We start from the raw sequence: 23,268 nt of genomic DNA, 5'->3' as shown, positions 1-23,268 counted from the left end.
AATCTAATTAATTCAAAATAAAATTTCTTAAATAATTGAAAATAGAAAATGAAATAAAAATTATTATTATCAATACAAATAAGCAATAATTTAAATTAGATTCAAACAATTTTAAATTGATTTTATTTAATTTTGCATCAATCCAATTTTAATGATTTTAGATTGGATTACTAATTTTGCATTGAATTTTAAAAATCAAATCTGTATTTTTTTAGTCAACAAGTGTGCACAACTTTTACATACCTCATCAATAATTATTATTAAGTTAAAATTTTATTTTATATTGTTTGCTTCTTCTTTTACATTTATTTATATTAAATAAAGGTTTAATGCTCAACAAACTATATTACTTTTCCCACATTTATACTTAAAACCTTTTTCTGCTTAGTTAACTAAAATACTCTACGTCAGTTAAAAAGAAATTAGCACTAATAACCTATTATAAAGTGCCAAGTGTTGTGATTTCTTCTAAGTTAGTAAACAATGTGGGGATGACATGGAAAATATGAATTAAAATAAAAGTTTTTTTTATTTTCCTCTACAGTTAAAATGATTTTTAATTTTGCAATTTGCATTATCCTTTTTTGTCTCCTCTCATTTCTTTATCCCCACTCTTCTCTGTCTCTTAACACTTTAATCAGATCAAATAATATTACTTAAAAACATTCTTTTTCCTCAAAGCTTTCCCAGATTTTCTATCTTTCCAAACAACCATTTCCCCTTCACTTCCACACTTCATTCCCATTCTTTAGCTACTTCAAAAGGGGTATAAGAAGTGACAGTAGGATTTGGGGTTAGTGAAATTCTCTTGATGGTGGAATCCAAATTATTTGGAGATTTGAAGACACAAAATGGCGACATCTATGGATGTTTAGGTAGAAAGAACAATGGGTTTTGATTCTTCTTTTTAACAATGTTCAGATTTCATGGAAGAAAATGGCCAGCCGGTTTTTGGGTTCCGAGGGATTTAGGGGTGACTGAACTGTTGTTTAGTTTTCCTCGCTAGGTAAAAGGTTCTCGCTCGTTAAACTGAATTGTTGTTTTTCTTTAATTAAAATTTAAGTTATTTCCATGTAGGCACCAAGTTGGTTACTTATGCAGATATTTTTTTGAAATGTGGCTTTTTTTTTTTTTATAGGTGGAGTTCCCAAGTTTTCGGAATATTTTAAGGCTGTTACAAAGAAAAAATAAAAAATTGCAATACATTAAGATATACGTATAAGGCGAGATCCAGAATAACGTTACTTGCATTATAACCTGCCAAATACGATAATGTTAATGTTCCTAAAATTTGAAAACACTGCAATCACCAGCCGACAGTGACATTGTAATGGAAAGTGAAAACGTAAGGGCACCGATCTCCACAATTGATAGGAGCACTTGAGAACCTCCCTCTTCTCTTTTGTCTTAACCTTTGCCATCTGTATTTTAAATTAAGGAAAGATGCAACCGACATTTGCATTTTTGGAATATACATACGGTTTTTTTAGACCATTGTTTTCTGCTCAAGTTACATCCATGGTTGAGTTGTAAAACATATGACCTTCAATGACAGCGGTATTGAACTCTTCCTCAACAGTGACAACCATTCCTAAATGTTTGTTCTCTTTGTGGACACGCAATCTAAAAGCATATACTGCCCTGAAGATTGGACAAATCCCGCATTGTTTGTTTCAGCATACATATCCAGGTATAAGAAAGCTACTGTTGTTACGAGACACGATTTTCAGGCACGACAATGGGGGGAATCTCTGTTTGTAGAAACTAGAAAGGGTCCATCCACACATGTCTTATCAAGACAACAATATATTCAGGGTTTATAAATTTCATTTCTTAAATTAAAAAAAAAATAGAAATAAATGAGAATAATCCTAAATAGCATTTTGTTTAATCAAAAGCCCTTTCTCCATCACCAAGGTTTTATCAATCTTCACTAATGAGAGTTGAGAATAAATAATAGTAATAATAATAAAAATAAAGATTCCAGGTGCAAGTAGATATCCATGGAGCTCTAATGTACATCTTGTTATGCTAGTGCACCGTTTGTCGGATAGGCTCAGTAGGACTCCAGAAGTACATATAATGGCTTGCCATTCAAGCGTTCTCGACCCTACAAATATGTTAATCACAATATTTTGCTAATTAAGGCCTAAACCAAATATACACAAACATCTATGTATATGGATAATGATATATACAGAAATTGAAAATTCCTTTGCCTTCACAAAGTGTATGCTTTTATGAGCACAATATACAAGATGCAGCTAAGATTGGAAGTTAAATACACACCTTTAAATCTGGCAACTCGATAACACATGCACATTCAACTACTTCTGCTCCAACGCGTTCTGAAGATTACCACATTTACAGTGAAAAGATTCAGCAAAATCAGGAGAAGACAAATGCCATCTTTGAGAATATGATAATCAATGTCAATGAAGATCACACAAGAATTAATTTTTGTTTCCTAGCAAAATATAATCACGGTATAACACAACTCAAACTAAATGTCACAGTCTGCTGCTACTTCCTTTTGGCCGAGACACCTCTCTGAACTCACTGACCTACCGAATTGAATTCCTTTTTTTTGAGCATCTTATTAACAGTGCAAATACAAATGTGAACTGCAGTAAGAAACATCTTCAGGCAGCTTTTCTTGTAATACCATTGCCATTTAGTTATATTCAAAATGCATTCGGCTTTTAATAACAATATGCTGTTTGTGTTAAGAGTTTGTAAGATTTACCCAGTAACTTCATAGCAGCACAAAGAGTGCCTCCAGTTGCTATCAAGTCATCAACAACCAAAGCCCGCTCACCGGGTTCAACAGCTCCAAGATGCATCTCCAGACAATCCCTTCCATATTCCAGTTCATACTCTTCTGAAATAACTTTACCTAAAAACATTGTACATTTTTAAGGGAAAAAAAAAAACAGACAAGTTAACCTCGAGAATTTAATAAATCCGAATGGTATGAAAATAAATAAATATACTACTCAATCTTTGAGAATATCAAGTGATAAGATAAATAATGTACTCGGAAAATTATGAATATGTACGAAAAACACAGGCAATCAACAGTTATCACATTAGAGACAGCTCTGACAAACATGCACAAGTAATCACCCTGACTAATCATCAATCTTAGTTCATCGTTAAATACTGACTATGGTGCAATTTTTATCACTAAGCTTGAATTTTCTATTATTATAACAGTAAAATAGATAAAAGTAGAATGAAATGTATTACCAGAATTCTCGGGTACATCAGATAACCAGACAAATTTCTGATCATACAAGCATGATATATATATATATATATATAAAGTATAAAAGATTCTTGTGCATATCTGCACGGTAGGAAATATTACCAGGCAACTTGTTCGGTTTTCTCAAGGGAACAAACTTTGCTCCAATTTCCAATGCAATGGGAGTACCGAAGATAAAACCCCGAGCTTCTATACCTGAGATTCAAGCTTTCTTATTATAATCTGTAAGTACAACATATGCTAGAGGGAAAACAAAACAAGAGACAAATGCAGTGATAGAAGATTAATGATTGATATCAAAGGCTTAATATATAGATTGGCCCCTAAACTTGGAAAATTTTCTCAAATTGACCCCTAAACTTTTGTTTGGATCACATTAGTCCCTAAGGTTGGCATCCATTGCACAAATCAGTCCCTATGGTTAACACCATTAGTTTTTTAAGGCATAATATATAGATTGGCCCCTGAACTTAACAACTTTTCTCATATTGGCCCCTCAACTTTTTTTTTGATCATATTAATCCCTAAGGTTGGCATCCGTTACACAAATTGGTCTCTACACTAACACAAGTTGTTTTTGAAGAATTTGTTTATGTGGACAAATATGGGGGCAAGATGTGGAGAAATACACATGGATTCATCTTTAATCATTCTTAAAAGTTTCTTAAAAAACCTTAAAATTTTGTTAAAAATAAAAGAAATATATAAATTATAAAACTTTAAAAAAGAATAGGTATATAAATTAAAAATAAAAATAACAAATTTAGTTAACATTTCAAAAAGGTTTAAAAAAAATTGGTTAAAATTGTAGTAAATTAGAAGAAACAGTAAAATATAAGATTAAAAATATTTTAACCATTAAAGAAACAAAATTGACCGGTTGACATTGGTCAACTCCCTCTCAATGTCGATCAATTCTGGTCAAGCCCAGTTAACTTCAGTCAACACTATCAATTTTTCATTATTTTTTGTTTTATTCATTTTTGTATATTTTAATTTTTATTTATTAAATATCTTTAGATTTTAAAAGTTATTTTTATTTTTTTAAAGTTGAATATTTAAAGAGTAAGCTTTTAAATGTAAAATACTAACTTAAGTTATTGTTTTCATTTTATATTTTTATATATTCAATTTTTTTTTCAAAATTTTAAAGCTTTTTAGTTTTAAGAATGGTTAAAGATGAATCCCCCTTGTCCACCTCAACAAATTCTTAAAGAAAAACAATCTGTGTAGCAGATGCCTACTTTAGGGACCAATATGATCTAAAAGAATTTTAAGGGCTAATGTGAAAAAAATTGTCAAGATCAAGGGCCAATCTATATATTAAGCCTATTACAAGTGGTATGTAAACCCCCTGCCACCCCTCCAAAAACCTTGTAAAATATTTTTGAGTTGAATTAAATAGCAAGTATTGCTCCAAATTCATCCCCCATTCCTTATCCGCTTAAAATAGGAACGAACTTGGGTATTCTAAGTAAAAGTTAGATTCTCCTCCTCAACCTTAAACCAGATGAAAAGCCAACTAAACAAGAAGAGCAGGCCAAGGCTAGCAAGAATTACTTAAACGTGACATGTAGAAATCGAACCAACCACAAGAAGCATAAACATGATCAATGCGCGACCATTGGCAAAGAAATTGGTAGTTGATTGACAGTTCATTGCATAATCAGAAAAGATTTGAGTCTGACAAAAAAGGGCTTGAATTTCCAAAGGCAGTCAAATACAATATACACCCTTGTTCTAGTATGACAAAATCAGAACCCTAGGAACTGACCAAACCTATTGCACAACATTAACAAGAATGGTGAAAACGTGTTACCCTTATCTTGTGTGGGAAACGCCGCCATTTTCCACATAGGTTCCATTTACACAAGAAGACAACCCATGTCTACTTTACCACACACAGAGACAAATTATACTGTACATGCAATAAGACAAAGCACATATAAATAATAAATGCTTAAATGATTCTTTTCTTATTAAAAAGAAACAACATACTGACCAAGGCAACACTATCAATGATAGGATTATCAAAACCCATTTTAACTGCCCTTGTAGTGTGTCAAAGTGACAAGGCAAAAAAAACAGCAAATTATCATTTTATCCAGCAATGTAGAAGCTAACCAAAGCCAGCAATGAAAGGGAAAATGGAGGAAAACAACTAGTATTTCAATAAGCAACAAATGCATCAATCATTCAGCAGTGATAATCACATTATGGTTGTATAATTAAGGCTAAAAATTATAAGAAAAAGGCGGCTGGGAATTTACATCATCCTGTCCACCTCAAGAAAGGTGGGCATCCATCACCAACCACCATCAAGCCAAGTAGGATCCAAGCACATGGCCACAACAAGAATGTGTGTGGACAAAAGAGAGTGAGAGGGAGCAATCAATGGCTCCTCCCACTAACAAGGGGTGGTAGTCAAACGAGAAATGAAATTTAAAGAAAAAAAAAAAAAAACAAGAGTCACTTCCATTACAAAATCCGTGAAACGGCATTAAAAAAGATAACCAGAAACTTATGCAATTTGAAGGGGGCATATCCCTTTTACCCCTGTTTCTACAGAAGCTTACTTTCTCATAACCATGGACCCCACCCGCTTTGATGCTAATCAAACAGCCATAAAAACAGTTCTTGAAAAGCTATGGATCAAATCTTTGGCACATCAAAAACCATAATAGTTTTAGGGAAAAAAAAGGACCTTCCATTTTTATAAAAAGGTTTTCTCCCCTTATCTTCACTTTGTTTTTTACCTGCAACAACTGAAATGTTCTTCCCTTTGTATCTCTCAACGAACAAATCCACTGTGTCCTTGAATGCTTTAGGATCCAGTAAAAGAGTAGTTATGTCTTGAAACATAATACCTGCTATTTCCACCATACATGATACCAAATGCACAATCTAACGTCAACAAACAATATGGAACTGGTTTAGATAAATCATGCAATTTTCTTTCAAAATGACAAGGTCCCAACTTGAATTGGGCAGAAAAACCGTATTAATCAATAAAAGTTCAGTCTTTATGGTCGTTTATATTATTCCAAAGGCTGTAAAAATCTGGGTTTTAAATCATAATCCATTTTACAAAACTTTCAAGGCAACAAAAACAAAAAACGGAGTACATGACAGAACAAAGAGACTAAGAAACCTTTTTCTTTTCTTTTTTAATCTTGCAAAAAAAAAATTTAAAAAAAAAGGGAAAGAAGGAACAGAGGAACCTGGTTTGGGGAAATTGGGGACAACACGAATCTTGGATTGGATGCCATGAATACGGGGATCTTTGTCTCTGTAAGCCGACATTGTCTATTGTTTTTTATGCAATCTATCTGTCTATAAATATTATCTATTTCCCTGTCTTTTTAATCTTATTTCTTCTCTCTATGACTCGCACCATGTAAGCAAAGAAGAAAGAAACAATAACACTCAACAAGGAAGACAGCCAAAACGGCCAACACTTCCTTTCCTCTTGTCTCCCCTCTCTCCCAATGTTCTTCCTTTGATACTCCTCACACCCTTTAAATGAAGCAAGACAAAAAAAGAAAAAAAGAAGTGGGCATTTATAAGAAGAGGAGATTTAAATTGTCTGTTAGAGAAAGAAACAGAGAGAGAGAGAGAGAGAGAGAGCTCTCTGCACAAGAAATATATAGAGGGAGAGAGAAGAAATCTTTGCTGGATGTAAGTAAGAGAGAGAGGCTGTGTGTAAAAAAGGGTTAAAAACAAAAAGTTGTATCACGAGGCCCCCCCTGCTTTTTCCTCATTACCTTGTAAAATAAAATTTAGATTTTTTGTCAAATATATATATATAAGCTTTGCAATAATTTAAACAATACTTTAAAAATATATAATAAAAATTTGAAAAATAATTTAATTATGAAAATTAAAAGAATATAAAATTTATGTATTAGAAAATTTTAAATTTTAAAAATATTTTCTCAAAAATAAAAATATATATAATTTTAAAATTTTAAAATAACTTTTAATATAAAATTTAAAAATACTATTAAGTCAACATAGATCAAAATCAAAGAATGTCACATGGCACCTTCTAATTGACCACATTTCATTTAATATTTTTAAACAATAATAGATTTTTTAAAAGTAATGAACTAAACTGATAAATAAAATATAACTTTAGGTATTAATTTGATAAAAAAATTAGGTATCAAAATAAAAAAATTGTATACTTTAAGGCAAAAAAATTCATTTGCAATTTAAATTTTATTAATGATGTTAATTTTAGATATTATAATAATACATGGATTGATAGTTCATATCTTACATTAGACAATTTTAATTATTCCAGTAACAATTTAGACACTAAATATGACATTATCCCAAAATTATTACATCATCAATTATTTCTTATCCACTATTTAGCGAAACAATTTTTGTTAATTTTATGTACAAATAATTTTAACCGAATGATGTAATACTTTCTTTTCTTTTGAACTTTCATTTACCTTCTTTTTCTTTCTTTTCATTAGCTATTGATAATCCAAACATAGAGTAAAATCAATAACTGATGACAAAATATATTTCAATTTGCATGAGGAAAATAAAAAAAAAAAAAAGAGAAGAAAAAGCCTTACACTATAATGGAGAGAATATATTAATAAAAGTTTTTATAAATTTTGGGAGCAGAAATTAAGCCAAGACTCGCTCACTTTCCACATTCCCACCTTGAAAATTAGCGTAGTTTCTTCCCAAATCTAATAACAACACTAATCTAAGGTCGTTGTTGGTATTAATTTAAATTCCGAAAAGCAACTCATCCATCAAAGAAATTCAATATAGGAGTTAGGACAAAGTGAGATAAAGACTGATAACTACCTATAAATCTTGAAGATGCATAGAATTAATTGACCCAGAGAAATTAGATGATAATAATAAAAATAAATTTGGGGTGTTGGTTGATGCCAAATATCGAAAATTTCAACATCAACTTACAAAATTTGCAGTTGATTTTGTGCTGTGTTTGAGACAAAAGTCTTTTTACTTTTTGTCTATCACCTACGGTTCTTAACTTCATGTTGTTTTCCTATATGCCTTAGTGTCGTTTTATTTGTGAAAACTTTAGATATTTGCAAAAGAAACAATAATAATTGGTGAACCAAGTTATTAGCTTTTTAAATAAAATAACACAATAACACATGAAAACTCAATTTAAGGGTTGAATAAAAAAATATTTGCTAATATTCTAAATAACCCTTACATTATTACACTTTATTTAAACAACCCTACCTATTATTTCTTCACTTCCATATTTTACACCAAACAATTCTATCCATTAAAAATTTTCAACTAATAACATACGCCCACATCATATAAACTTTAAAATATAATTTCTATTTCTTTTTTTTTCTTTTACATCATTTCTCTCTCTTTATTTTTTTTCCATTCTGTGTAATGTTTGCCAATGCTAGCTACATTTGAAATTGGCGCTCCTGAGGTCAAGATGCGGGTGATTAATTCTGTTTTCGAACTTCGCCGCCTACTTGCTTGACCTAACGGGATTGAAAAAATTCTTTCATCGATCAAAATTAGTGTTCTCCGAATCAGACTGAACTAAACGATTAGATTGAAGAATCAATCTAGAAATAAGGGTTGAACCAAGCTAAAAATTAGGTGAACTAGTTTTCTCTATTTTTTAAATATTTATATAATGAAAATCATACTTTGTCCTTCTTCTTGTTACATGTCAATTTTTATGTGGTTGTACTTTTTTAATAGATTTAACGGTTTAAGTAACGATTGAACTAATAAAAATGTCAATTTAAAAAAAAAACAGTTTAGGTACCACTTATAAATAAAAAACTGTTTAAATACCCAAAAAAAAATTTGATAATCACCATATGAGCAAAGCGACCCCTTGACCCATTGTCAATTTTATAATCAACTTCAATCACCTTCCCAACTATAGTACCAATTGGACACAATATGTCTCTGTTATACATCTCTTCAAGTAAAGCAGGAAGCCTAATCCATACCACCATATTCGAGGGATAAAAGACTGCATGGTTGAGCTATTAGATATTGATCAAAGATTACTTAAGGATCTTGGGTTAAATTTCTTTTATAGCCATTCACTGATTTGAAACCCAAGAAGAAATAATGATTCACAATGTTCATAAGTTGCATTGATTGAGACGATTTTCACAACGAATAGATCTTATTATATACAACACTACAATTAAATTTTTTTGCCCAAAAATTTGATAACAATTGTACGCTTCATGCTTTTATTTATCAACAAATAAACTCTATCAAATAACCGGATCGAAGAAATCCCATCAACCATCTATTCGCAACATCACCTTCCGAGAGTTCAAAATCTTCATCCTAAATATTCCCCCAATCCTCTTGAGCATCCTCATTACCATTCATCAACATGTCCTTGAAAGAAGGGCACGTGTCAGTCTCCGCATTCATAGCCATGTCACCCTTGTCCGATGGTTCTCACCTTTTTCGATGTTCTACTAGCAGTACTGCTCATGAAATTGCTGTAAATTCATACTTAATTAACATCCAAATTTGTGACATATGATATATATCATCTCCTTCGTGTAACAATTATGCTTTCCTTCTTTAGTGTGTTAAATTTCTAGGAAAATGTGAACAAATGTTGAGGGTATTTTATAGCTAATGGACCCTATTAGCTATAGAAGGCAAAGAAGTATCAAAAAATGCATGCAAGGACGAGTTTGTCAATGGAGCAATTATAAGTCTAAAGATTAGCTATTTAGGTGATTACATAATTGAGATTCATGTGATGATATTTGCTTTTCATTGTCTTTGACATCAAAATCTTCAGAATTAATTATTTTTTCAAGAGATTAGATCTTGCAGGATCCTGTATGCTTTTTACGGTAAGATTTTTGACAAAGGCAATAAATTTAAATGTACGTACTCCAAATTTTGTTATATAAATGGATTGACATATTGACAAAATTAGGTTTGTCAACATTTTTGGCAAATTATTTCAATTCACTTCCTGTCAGGTCCATTATATACGATTTTGACTTTTCTTCTTCTCTTTTTGAATTTAGATTTTCATGTTGATGATCGTGGAGTTAGGGATGGAAAGAAAGCTAGCCCTACCCTACTGACCCCCACTTAATTTGCCTTTGCTGGAAAAGAAGAAGAAGAGAAACCCCGGACAAATGTATTCATTGGGTTAATAGATTCGTATTTGGTAAGCTAATATTGAAATTTTTAATGTTATAAGTTGAGTTTAAAATGGATGTTTCTAGGGATGGAATGAAAAAGTTTTTAAGAGTTAAATTAAATTATAATTTTTACGATAATATAAATGTAATTTTATTATTTTAATAGTTTATATATTTATAATTTCTAAATAATTAAATCAAAATTTTATTATTTTTAGAAAGGTCAAAGTATAAAATTATATTTATTAATTTAAATTTTAAAAATTTTAAATAGCCTAAATAAAATTTATCTAGTTTAAAGGGTCGGGTCCTCTGCCAAATCCATATAGTTACACCCTTGTATGTCTCGATTTATATATATATACTAAGTGAAATCAATTCGTTAAATCAGATTAGAAGATTTATAACAATTAAAAATTTGATATATTATTAATACTAAATTTTGTGACGTTAATCTAATATTAACATTAAAATTATATAAAAATTCAATAATTGAATTATGAGTAGAGTGATAAAAGTAAATCAAATAGAAATTGTCTTTAGGCTTGGGTTCCACATCTCATTTTAGTTGTTTCATTTAACTACTTTATATACAAAAATAGCAAATGACAAAAACATTATTATATATTACTATTCGTTATTTTATTAAAAATCAGAATTTAAGTGAATTTTTTATGAATTATATAAATATTTATTCTTGTGATAATACAAGTGATATGTGGCACTCAATCCACTAATATTATCAAATAAATTTCCATTGTTAATCACAAGAGTGCAAAACATTGGTTAATTAAAAGAAATGTTAGTGAAAGTAATAGTAGAAAATATTATGATGGTCCTTCAGGGTATTAACTTTTAACTCAACTATATATTCCAGAATCTTTTGGTTTTTCTTTCTCCAAGACGCTAGCTTTCAAATTCCATATTATTATTTATTTATTTTACTTAATTGATTAACTCCACTCTCAACTAATCTACTGCTGATGTTATACTTATACCTTTTGTTCATCTGGTTTAATTGTAAGTATTATAATGTAAACTGCCTTTTTTTGTTTTTTATCATTTTATTACTTCACTTGGATAACATAACAATCAAATTAAGTAGGTAACATATTAATTTATATCAATATCGTATACATAAAATATAATATAAATGGATGAATGCTCAACTCGATAAATTAATGAAAAACATTATATGAATATAGTTTAGATAATTAGGTGAATAACAATTTCATTATACGTATTAATCATATATATTTTTTATATAATGTTTACAAATATTTTCTAATCAATAAATAATAAGAGAATAATGCGCTTCAACACTCTTGAACTTAAATTTTCTTATATTAGTAACAATGTTCATATCGATTGAGTTATAATTTTTAAAAATTGTAAAAAAAATATGTTATTAATAAGTGTTAAAACAAATGAGTATAAAAATAAAGAAAGGAATGGAGACAAATTATAATAAAGGATTAAAAAATTAAAAATTCCACCGGAACCAAATAGAAAAGAAAAATAAAAAAGAGAAGGGGGAACTTGGGTCCGAGACGGGGACCGCATTGTTTGTTTCTAAACAATTAGCCGCAATTTATGAGATGAATGGAAGAGAGAGAAAGTGGGACATCACGCATGAGAGGCACGTGCAACTCACACGCTCGAATCCGGCTGGGGTCAATTTGTTGGGTTGCTGACGTGTCTCAATCATATGGTCCGCTCTTTCCATATGTCCAGGCCTCTCTTACAACAAATATCCATCACCCGGGTTTATTAGAATTCGGCAAAATAACCCCCCTCCCCTGTTCGCATTTGCAAAGATTGATCAAATAGGAATGATTAAATTTTCATTATTTCTTGAAATTTTGATATTTAATTATTGTAATTTTATTTTAATAATTTAGATTTTTTACTTTTTAATTTCAAATTTTAACTTTTACTATTAAATATTTTATGTTAAATAAAAATTTATGACAGATTTTAGCAATCAAATTTGTTAGCTTTAAATATATTATTTTGATAATTATACTTTTAATAAAAATAGGGATTATAAAATAAAACCCAATAAAAATATATAAGATTGTTACACCCCTATATAATAGCCTAGACAAACCCTCACAAGAACCTCTTGTAAGATCGTCTATCTTATAATTTTTTTGTCAAGCAAAACCACTCATTAACTACCACACCAAATCTTAACTACCATGTCCTACTCAAGAAGACCATGACATGTTATAGTGCCACTCCGCTTAAGCTTATGGCACTGAACAACTTGGCCTATGAATTGTTAGCCCGATCCAAATTGGGCCAAGCTTGAAAAATATTTTTTTCTCTCAGATCGATCAACTTGACTAGATTTTTAATTAAATATTTTAAAATTTTAGTTGTAAGATATATACCTGTTAATATAAAATATTATTTTATTGTTTTTAAAATGATGACATAGTTTTTTGAGTGGATCAAGCTAAGTTGAATGTGGACCTGAACATTTTTTAAATTAGTGTATCGGCTAACCCATGAATTAGTCTACTCATCATTTAATTTCAGACTTCACATTCTCTTCCTCTTCTAATCTGATCATGTTATGAAACAACTCTCTATCTTATTCCAAACAAAATGAGCCACCTATCTTCGCCTCCTATTCAATGTATCAACAAATAATTATGGAAAATGAAAAATTCATCAAATCCCAAATTAAGTCAACAATGAAAAATTTTAGGTAAAGGATATGAATAATAAATAATTAATTTGTACTTGAAATTAGAAAAAAAATTGTTAATTACCTAACATATTGGGTCAAAACCAGAAATTTTTAGGGGTCGAAATTAAATTATATATTTTTACGATAATAAAAATGTAATTTTATCATTTTAATAGCTTATATCTTTAAAATTTTTAAAAGATTGAATTAAATTTTTATCATTTAGGAGGGCCAAAGTGAAATTTTACCATTAAAAATTTAAGAGGTTTAAATAGAAAATTTCCATTTTAAGAGGCCGAGGCCTGTGCCAGCCCTTGGGTTTGCCATTGTTGACATATTAACATGAAAAATTCATATTAAAGTTAAAAGAAAAGATATATTATTTATAGTATTTATATTAAGAATGATTGAGTTTTGGTATGACTTCTAACTTTGAGTTTAATTTTAAAGATTGAACATTTTTTATGATATAATGATTTTTAGCCTTTCAACTTTATAAAGAAGTTATTTTATCCCTATATTTAATTTTTCGTCACTTTTAGACTTTAAATTTATATTTTAATTAAATCACCCCAAAATAGATAAAAAAATTGAAATTTGTTAACTTTGCTAGCGTGGCTTACAAGTAGGTTGCATCGTAGATGACACACTAGCATTTAATTATTTTTAAAAAATAAAAAAATAGTTTTTTATAATTTTTAAATAATTTTTAAATCATAAAAATAGTTTTTTTAATTTTTTGAAAAATTAAATTTTATAAAATTAATTAAATGTTGGTGTGTTATCCATATAGCAATCCACGAGTATGGAATGTGAGAAAAGTTAAAAAGAACATTAGCTTTTTCATTTATTTTGGGGTGGTTTAACAAAAACTGCAAGTTTAAGGTTGAAAGTGAAAAATTAAATGGACTAAAATGATTTTTTTTGTAAAGATGGAGGGTCAAATAAGTCATTATGCATTTTTAATTAGTTATGCAATCATGAAAAATATTTTCTAGGCCTTCATATTAGGGACAACAAAACTCGAATCACCCCATGGATTTTGAACCAATCCGATCCAATCCAAATGGAACATATTTTTTCTTCTGAAAAGTGGATGTGGGGCGGGACGGAGCAATGTGGATTTTTTCTTTTAGATAGTGAATATGGAGTAATTATGGTAATTCTTACCCCACCCGACACGCTCTAATATATGAAGTTACCATTGTATCATTGTATATATAAATTATTAAAAGGTTAACAATTTAAAAACACAAACTAGAATAAAAATAAAAATAAAAATATTTTATGTTTAAATATTTTTTTGAAAAATTATGTTTAAATATATTTACTTGACTTTAAAAAATTAAAATATTAAAAATAAGTAACAAAATTAAAATTGAAGCGGAGTGAGATGAGGATGGATGGATTTAACATCTATAGAAGTTGTAATTGCTTTGAAGATTATACATATATAGTGGAGTGGGGCGGGTGATAGAGCGAATGTAACACCCCTCGCCCGTATCCGACGCCGGGACGGGGTTCGAGGTGCTACCGACTTTTACTAACACTTCCATACTAAACAGGCCATGAAATCTCAAATAATTAAAACTTTTCTTTTCACATGCAATCTGTCCCTTATGCGAGCTTTTAGGCCCAATACATGCATTCAAGTGTTCGAACCCAATCGAGAACTCATGAAAAACTTAGAAAAATCTCTTGCGTTAAGGCTTCACACATCACTGTGTGCTCGTGCCATGTGGCGTAAATAGGCTAATTATCAAGCCTTTTATCACTCTCACACCACATGCATAGATACATACTTATCCAATAACATACAACGTGGCATAAATGAGCTCTTAAACATCTACAAACATGTTATGCTCAAGTTATTTTCTTATGTAATAAATATTATAGAATTTGCCCATATCATTACCACATACTAGACATAACTATCATTACATCACAAACCATTCATGAAGCATTATTAACTATTTACCAATCACTTAATCCTGCATTAGTTACTAGCTCATCAATGAATCTCAATTCAATCTCTAGGCATACATGTTGTAAGCCACATCACAAGAGATAATAACATACATGCATAAGAATAATCATATGGGCCCATAATGTCATTAGCCGACATAGGCCAATTTACATAACTAATACTACCTTAATAACAAGCCAATGCCTTTGGCTAAATCATAATATTACATACTCACATTAAAACCCTATACATGCCATAGACTCGAATCACTTGAGTTTACTTACTCCGATAACGTTAACTCGATAGGGTGATAATATCTCTGACGGCCTCCAACCCGAGCTAACCTGGAACTCTAGAAAACATGGGAAAGAAGGGGTAAGCTTTAGTAAGTTCATATGAAAACAATAAGCAACTCATTAACTTGTTTTATCAATGTTTACAACATATTTTCAAGTTCACTACAAGCTGTCTTTCTGAGCAACGGTCACTAAATTATTTATATCTGGAGCTACGAAACTCCGAATTAAGTTCCGTTAATTTTCCCTGAAACTAGACTTATTTTATTTTTTTCCATAAAATTTTCAGAATTTTTGGTTAAGCCAAATAGTACAGTTTATTAGTTAAAGTCTCCCCTGTTTCAGGGTATGACCACTCTGACCCCTGTACACTACAAACCGAATTTATCCCTGTACAAAATTCCAACGACCATGCCGTTTATTCCTTATAAAAATAGACTCAATAAGGAATCCATTCATGTAAGGTATAACTCTTAATAATTTTTGTACAATTTTTGGTGAATTTCTAAAGTTAGAACAGGGGATCTCGAATTCATTCAGACCCTATTTCACAAGAATTCAAATATCAAACAATATGGAATTCTTTTTCTTCTTCTGTTTCTTCCATGTGAAAATAGACTCATTAAGCTTTAATCCCATATTTTATTCTACCTCTAACTCATTTTCCACTATTTTTAGTGTATTTTCAAAGTTACACTACTGCAGTAACTCAAATCTGTTAAGGCTAAATTACTCATTCATGATCATTGTTCATAATATTAATACAACACCATTTTATCCATCATGGTAAGAATACATATTATGCATCATAGATCATCACATATCAAGGCATTCTCATAGGATTAGTATACATACTTGCACAACTCGTAACATAACTCGAGTGCATACTCACCAATGACTTACCTCATTGAGACCATCATTAACTCTTTCCTTGGATTGCCCGTTGAACACTTGGAATACTAATTAGATACTCGGAAAAGCCTTTGCACATAAGTGCTTCAATTGTAGCTAAAGCTACCTCATATCTCATGACATTTCAATGCTCACTCTCGAGCTAGTCATCTAGACTCATAATTCCTAGTGACATGTCACTCGTATTCTATTCTATTCCTAAGGTTCAAACGGGATTTTTCCTCGTCTATTAAGGCTTTGTCTTATCATATTTCTATTAATTACATTCACATTAATATCTGTACAATTCATGTAATGATAACATTTAAATACATGTATAGCATGGTATTATTTACATACGAACTTACCTCGATACCACAAATGTGAAAAGGACATACTCGTCCATAAATCGATTTCTTTCCGTTCTAGGTCCAAGTCTCAATTTTCATCATCTATAACATCACATTTAGCCTATCAATCAGTCACAATATTCATATGGGTCTAAAAATCATATTTTTACAAATTTTCATTTTGACCCCTAAACTTTTGCATATTTGTACTTTTGCCCCAATGCTCGTAAATTAATTTTTATTCAATTTCTATAAGGTTTAAGACATGCTGAACATTTTTCTCTTCTATGGAAACTCCAAATTTTCACTAATTCACACACTTATGACCAATTTGTAACTTTCACAATTTAACCCCTTTTTGACATTTTTACCGAAATTCATTGAATAAAACTCATATTTAACACATCAAACATTCATTATCCACTATAAATCATCAAAACACAACCATATCATGAATGGGTAAATTTTTAAACTCTAATTTCTCTTCAATCAATTGGTAGAAATAGAAAATTTAAGCTTCGGGGATCTCAAAAATACGAAAATCATTAAAAACGGGACAAAAACCGTACCTATATAAGCCATAAAAGCTTGGCCGAATGGAGCTCATCCATGGCTGCTATTTTCTGTTCTTTCCCACGGTTGAAGAAGAAAGAATAAAAAAAAATGATAGGTTTTATCATTTGTCTTATTAGGTTATTTTAATTAATTTATAAAATTACCCTTTTTATTTCAACCAAATTTCAAAAATACCAAACAAATATCCATTCACTAACTTATTAAAGGAATAATTGTCACATAAGGACTTTCAATTTAAAACTCATAACAATTAGGCACCTCATATATAAAGAACTTAACTTTTGCACTTTTTACAATTTAGTCCTTTTGACTAAATTGAGTGCTCAAACGTCAAAATTTTCGAATGAAATTTTTACGAAATATTTTCATAAATTTATAGACTATAAAAATATAATAAAAATAAATTTTTTTTTCTCGTCGGGTTTGTGGTCCCGAAACCACTGTTCCGACTAGACCCAAAATCGGGCTATTACAGCGAAGCAGTGATAGATTTAGTAATATTTATCTCCGCCCTAGCTCCATTGCTATCCCTACTTTGTATATCTAAAATCTCTTTATAATTTACAATCACATCTTCTTTAGGTGGGATATTAAAGTTTGATATATATATAAATTATTTTAAATATAAATTAAATTACTAACAAGTGATTTAAAGGGAAGTAAACATTATTTTCCATACATTTAAACAATGTCTGAATTTTGAGAAATTTGAACTAAGTGCCACTATAATTCAAACAAAATTGATTTTAGAGGACAAAATGAACGAAAACACCTATAAATTTAAAAAAAAAATCATATATGCATATAACTACATGTCATTTGCTTACAAAAGGAATTACTTTATCTAAAAAATATTATTTTGGTCGCCCACAAAGTAAGTGTCATAAATTCAAAAATATAAAACCCAAATGGGAGGTTCTATTTCTAAAAGAAATAAATGATGGAAGTGTGAAAAATGTGGATCCTCATCATTTGCAAAGTAAAAAAAGAGTCCACACTAGGATTTTATATGAATGATGATGATAGTACGTGGGGGCAGTCCAAGACTTCCAATTTCAACTTTTATTTCTAAACCCAATAAAACTAAAATTAATATTTAATGGGTTGACGGTATATAATTTCATATAATTAAGAGTAAAGTTACATTAACATATCATCCTCGGATTAATTAAAAATATGCTGCATTTTTCATTTATTATGGAAGGGTGAAGTAGAATTTCCTTTTAAAATTTTAAAATAATTATATCAATTAATACAAATGAAGAATCATTGTGATCATAAAAAACAAGCAAATTTGTCTTAAGCGGCGGCAGAAATTGCTGTTTTGCTGTCGTATTAGTTTATTAGGCATGGAATGCAATTGGGTTTGGTGGGCTTTCTTACAATAGGAACCATTATTTTATTATCTTTGTTGCTCATAAAACAACTTTCTGTTTCGTTACCCTTGTTCCTCTCTCTTACAACAAAACCAAATCATATTGGATAATGTGTTGTTTTTGGAATACGACAACATGTAATTCGATGATAAATTATTGAGTTTGTTAAGAGGTAAAGCTTGGGATGGAAATAAAATTAAAAACACCCCATCTTTTGTATTAAATTAAACATAAATTGGCTGAAACTTCCAATTTTGGTTGTTATTGTTGTTCCAATAGGGTCGGAAGCGTCTAAATTATTGTACTAAAAAATCACACAAAGTTCAATTCCCAGGGAAGAGAGGTGGATCACAAGGATCTCTTAAATACCAAGTCTTTCCTTAGTCAGAATATCCCTTTTATAGTAATTTAATAGCACAATAAATACTACTATTATACCCTCAAATATTTAAAGAAAACTAGGACAAGAAAGAACACAAGAGTTTTAACGAGGTTCGGTAAATTATACCTACGTCCTCGGGCACAACACCAGATGATAACTTTACTATCTCCAAAATATTACAAACAAATAGAATTCTTTAAGAATTCTCAAATGGGAGAAGAGAGAAAACTAAGAGAGAAAGATTGGTTAGGATGAATTGAAATGAGAAATGAGAAGGCCTATTTATAGTTGAGGTTCAAGGACCAAACAATAAATAGCCCATTATCTCAAGGACAAAAAAAAATTTATTCCATGTCACTTTTTCAAAGTCAACTTTAGGGTGCTAAACTTGCACCACTTTAAATTGTTTGCCATTAAAATTGTTTACCATTAATCATAATGTTAACAATTACATCAGCTTGAGCAATGCTTCAATTTTTGTTAATCGCAAGGGGCAACAGTTTGGGAAGGAGACCCGGTGGTTAGGAGAATGGTGTAGGGCAGGTAAAACAGGATTATAAGGATAGCTGGGTAGGATACCCTACCCTAAGCTAGAAACCTAAAAAAATGTGGGATTGTAGGAGGGGGGGGTTGGTACTCAGAATTGTGGGGAAATCTGTTAGGAAGATAGGGTAGTGATATTGTTGTCCCCACTTTTCCCCATCCCATCAAATACCAAATCTAATGAGCAGCACCAAATTCTCCACCTTTTGCTACGTTGTTTTTTTTTGGGTTTCGAGTGGCGTTGAGTTATTCGCTGTTATCTGTGCCACTTCAACTAACCTATGCTCCCCCTTGCTTGGGGTCTATTGTTAATTTTTATTTAGATTTCAAAATTTAATCTAAATCTCCAAATTTTATTGACTTTAATTTGAAAGAAAATTATTTGATATATTATTAGTGAATTTTTTAAAAAAATTTGAGTGGGTTAAGAGTTTAATAAGAATATTGTAGAATATAGTAAAAAAAATAATTATATAAATAAATATTACACTTGTAATATCTTAAGTTTATTTGTGAAATTTAAAAATTCTATTAACGATGTAGTAAATAATTACTCTTAATTTAAATCTATTTAATTTAAATTTGAATTAATTTTAATTTGAAGGAAGTTACTCAAATTCAAAGTTAAAATGATTTAAACAAGTAATCAAGTGACTCGAATTTAAAATGATCGGATGATGAAATGATCTAAACTTATATTGACTGAACCAAAAAAAACTTGACCTTTAAACATAAATGACCCAAACCAAAAATATCACAAACATTTTAAAAATCGAATTGAAACATAAAACAATTCAACAAGTCAAATTGCAAGCCTGATTGAAACCCGCCATCTTTGTTTTAATCTTGTACAAGTGTTAATTTGGAATTTTACCCGAGCATTAGGAACATAATAAGTTTTCTCTCAAATTAAAACTCTTTCTATCATCGCTCAACCTTTCCAATGCAAAATCCTATGGATGGGCGACTGCCTTTTTTTTAGCGACAGGCCTCCACTCCATTCTGGCCACACTCCCTCATCTTGCCTCCCTCCTCCCTCCTCCCCATCCCCATCCCCATCCCTTCCTCTCTTTTTCATTTTTCTCACTCTTTCCATGTTTCTCCCGCATCCATCTTAGACATCTTTCCCTTGTTGTTGCAGAACTTTGCTCGCTCCTTGTGCAACATTTGACATGAGGAGGTGCCCTTTTTGAAAAATTAAAAAATAAAAACTTTCTCGAGTGGGTTATGGCTTATGTTTTCCCCTATTCATTGAGGCTCGCTTTTGTCCATGCTTGGTTTCGATAGTTTTTATCAATCTATGATACTCTAATGGTTCCATTGAGAAGAATATGGCTGTCGTTGACGGATCTTATGTACCGGCTCATGGAGGTTAGATCTAGTGGTTGATGTGGATTGTGTCTGTGATGTTCATGTTCTTGCAAGCATTTTTTCTCTGAAGCGTTGGGTTTGGAGAACAAATGTTTTCCCATGTCTCTATATTTTTGGCAGGATTTTAATTTATTTTTTGTTACATAACAATTTATTTTCATTTTAAAATATCGTACAAATAAATTTAATAGTAAAAGTTAAACAATATTAACCTTCTAATTTAAATTTTAAAATATAAAAATTAAATTGTTACAAATAAAAATAATATTATTTAATTAAATTTCAAATGTATAAAAATAGCTAAGCTTTTTAAAGTGAAAGATTTACCAAGTCAGATGGTAGAGAAATAATTTTATTTAATTAGAATTAAAAAAAAAAAAAACCTTATGGGTTGCATTCATTCAATTGGTGGTGTTGGCTTAAATCCCATAGCTCATTGGGACAAAAAGATTTCAAATCTAGGGTTGTCTTATATTGAAATTTGTTTTATGTAGAAAGAAGAAGCGTAGTACAATCTTGACATATATATATATAATTCTCACTTTTATTACGTCCCAAGTGATATTTAACGAATGGGGACAAAATTTGAAACATAGAAGGACCTCTCATTTCACAAGTGGGGACACCATTTTAAGTTAAGATTTTAAATTGGATCTACATCCAAACTCGGTTCTCTCTCGTTTTATGATTTGGGGGTTTGGAAGATGACAGCATTTGGAGATTCAGTTCTAGACTTTGTGCAGACCTATCGACATGTGTTGGGTCACAATCACATTTAACTCATTTTAATGTTCGTTGCAAGAAAAAGATCCTTCTTTCATCCTCAACCAAACAAAAAACACTCTACACTGCCAATCCTTAAACATCTTATTTAAATTCAGACAACAATGATCATTAAACCTTTTGGTGCATGTTTAACCACTCAATTTATGTGTGTGTTCTTTTTTTTTTTTTTTTTTTTGGTTTTAACCAGTGATGTTCCTTTTTCTTTCAGCCAATGAATGTGAGTAATATATTTTCTCCACGAAATGATTGTTAGTAGGAAAATACATTAGTAGTTGATTATTGCTTCTTTTCCAAAAAATTCATTGGTGCCCATGGGCTTAAAATTTTTTTAGCCTGAATTTGGTAATAGTTTTTAGGGATTCAACACTTTTTTTTTTGTCTAGATTAATTCATTAAGTCTGAACCTGAAAACAAATTTCAAGTTTAAGGATTAATTTAAATAAAAAAATAAAACCCAAAACAATTATCAAATTTAAAATTAAATTGGATCAAACCCAAATAATGCATTAAGTGAATTATTTAATTTGAACTGGTGGACAAAGATGGCATCCAGCAGGTTGAAATGCCAACAACTTCATTGCCTTGATAAAATTAGTTTATTTTTTAACATAAAAAATAAATTAAGGTCTCTCCCACGAAGACAAATAATGTGATTGATGATTATTGATTAAGAAAAATAACTAGTTTCAAAAGATAATCATGATTCTAATTAGTTATTATTGGTTTGTTCATATATTCTAATTCATTTACTTTTATTAATTCAAATAAGGAAAACGAAGAAGAAAGATGATGATGGAATGGGGGTCTACCACTACCACCCAAGGAAGCTTAAGCAAAGGCAACACAAGCGGCTGAGATGAAATAACACAAGGTAGTGCCCCCCTCAACTTTACATAACACACCTGCTTCTTCTACCCAATATTCCACTTATGCATATACCTAAATAATATTAGGGATCCATCATTTCGATAAGGTTAGCCCACACTTTGACAAATCATAGTTTTGCTTAAAAGGACCTTCATCATTCCATCTACAATTTTATTACCATAACATCTTAATTTATTCATTTAACTCGTCCTTTTTTCTTTTAAAAGCCATTGATTTTCTTCATACAAATCAAAGTATCCAAAGCCATTGAAAAGCAAATGAATGGAAGCCCATATCTGAAAAGGGTGAAAGAATTCCTTTCAATTTCAAGGTTTAACCTGATAAAGTTAAACATGTGGGCTCAATATTTAGGCCCATCTCTTAAACACCAGTGCTTACTTTTTCACTTATAAATGTATCTTTGCAAGCAAATGTAGAAACGACAAACACATTTTAGCACATTAATTGTGTTTAGTATTGGTAATGGTCGGTCGTTGGTTCTTTTAAGTAAGACCACCCCCCACCCCCGGGGGCCTTAATGGTTCTTAAAGTGAAGTTGCGACTTTTGGAGCCCACTTGGGCCTTTATATGTTTTTGCTTCGAATATGAATGCCAAGTATTTGATTGGTTTCTCAGTGGAGAAGACTAATTGGTTGACTTGATCTGCAACCCCTACTTTGAGATGCAAAATTGGGATCATCCATCAATTCAATGGGATTTACGGTATGG

The 23,268-nt window shown here is 30.5% G+C and overlaps 1 protein-coding gene and 1 long non-coding RNA gene across 3 annotated transcripts; both read right to left on the bottom strand.

The window, feature by feature from the left end:
- Nucleotides 1-1,790: 1,790 nt before the first annotated feature.
- Nucleotides 1,791-7,015, bottom strand: LOC108477209 (adenine phosphoribosyltransferase 4). 2 transcript variants are annotated; one of them, XM_017779685.2, is made up of 6 exons: nt 6,490-7,015; nt 6,025-6,138; nt 3,371-3,463; nt 2,747-2,896; nt 2,290-2,348; nt 1,791-2,110 (listed from the first exon to the last, which is right to left on the bottom strand). In XM_017779685.2, exons 1-6 carry the CDS (start codon nt 6,569-6,571, stop codon nt 2,057-2,059), a joined length of 552 nt encoding a protein of 183 aa, XP_017635174.1. In that variant the 5' UTR covers nt 6,572-7,015; the 3' UTR covers nt 1,791-2,056. The 2 variants fall into 2 exon arrangements, with proteins under 2 accessions (XP_017635174.1, XP_017635175.1); XM_017779686.2 differs by having other exon boundaries at nt 6,025-6,135; nt 6,490-7,013.
- Nucleotides 7,016-15,098: 8,083 nt separating this feature from the next.
- Nucleotides 15,099-17,333, bottom strand: LOC128285633 (uncharacterized). The gene is made up of 3 exons (XR_008276147.1): nt 17,208-17,333; nt 16,657-16,740; nt 15,099-15,453 (listed from the first exon to the last, which is right to left on the bottom strand). It is a non-coding gene; the product is annotated as an uncharacterized LOC128285633 (long non-coding RNA).
- Nucleotides 17,334-23,268: the final 5,935 nt, after the last annotated feature.

The sequence above is a fragment of the Gossypium arboreum genome, chromosome 12, assembly GCF_025698485.1.
Source record: "Gossypium arboreum isolate Shixiya-1 chromosome 12, ASM2569848v2, whole genome shotgun sequence".
NCBI classification, from domain to species: Eukaryota; Viridiplantae; Streptophyta; class Magnoliopsida; order Malvales; family Malvaceae; genus Gossypium; species Gossypium arboreum.
The sequence above is the reverse complement of the archived record's forward strand: the minus strand, read 5'-3'. Positions and strand labels throughout refer to the sequence as shown.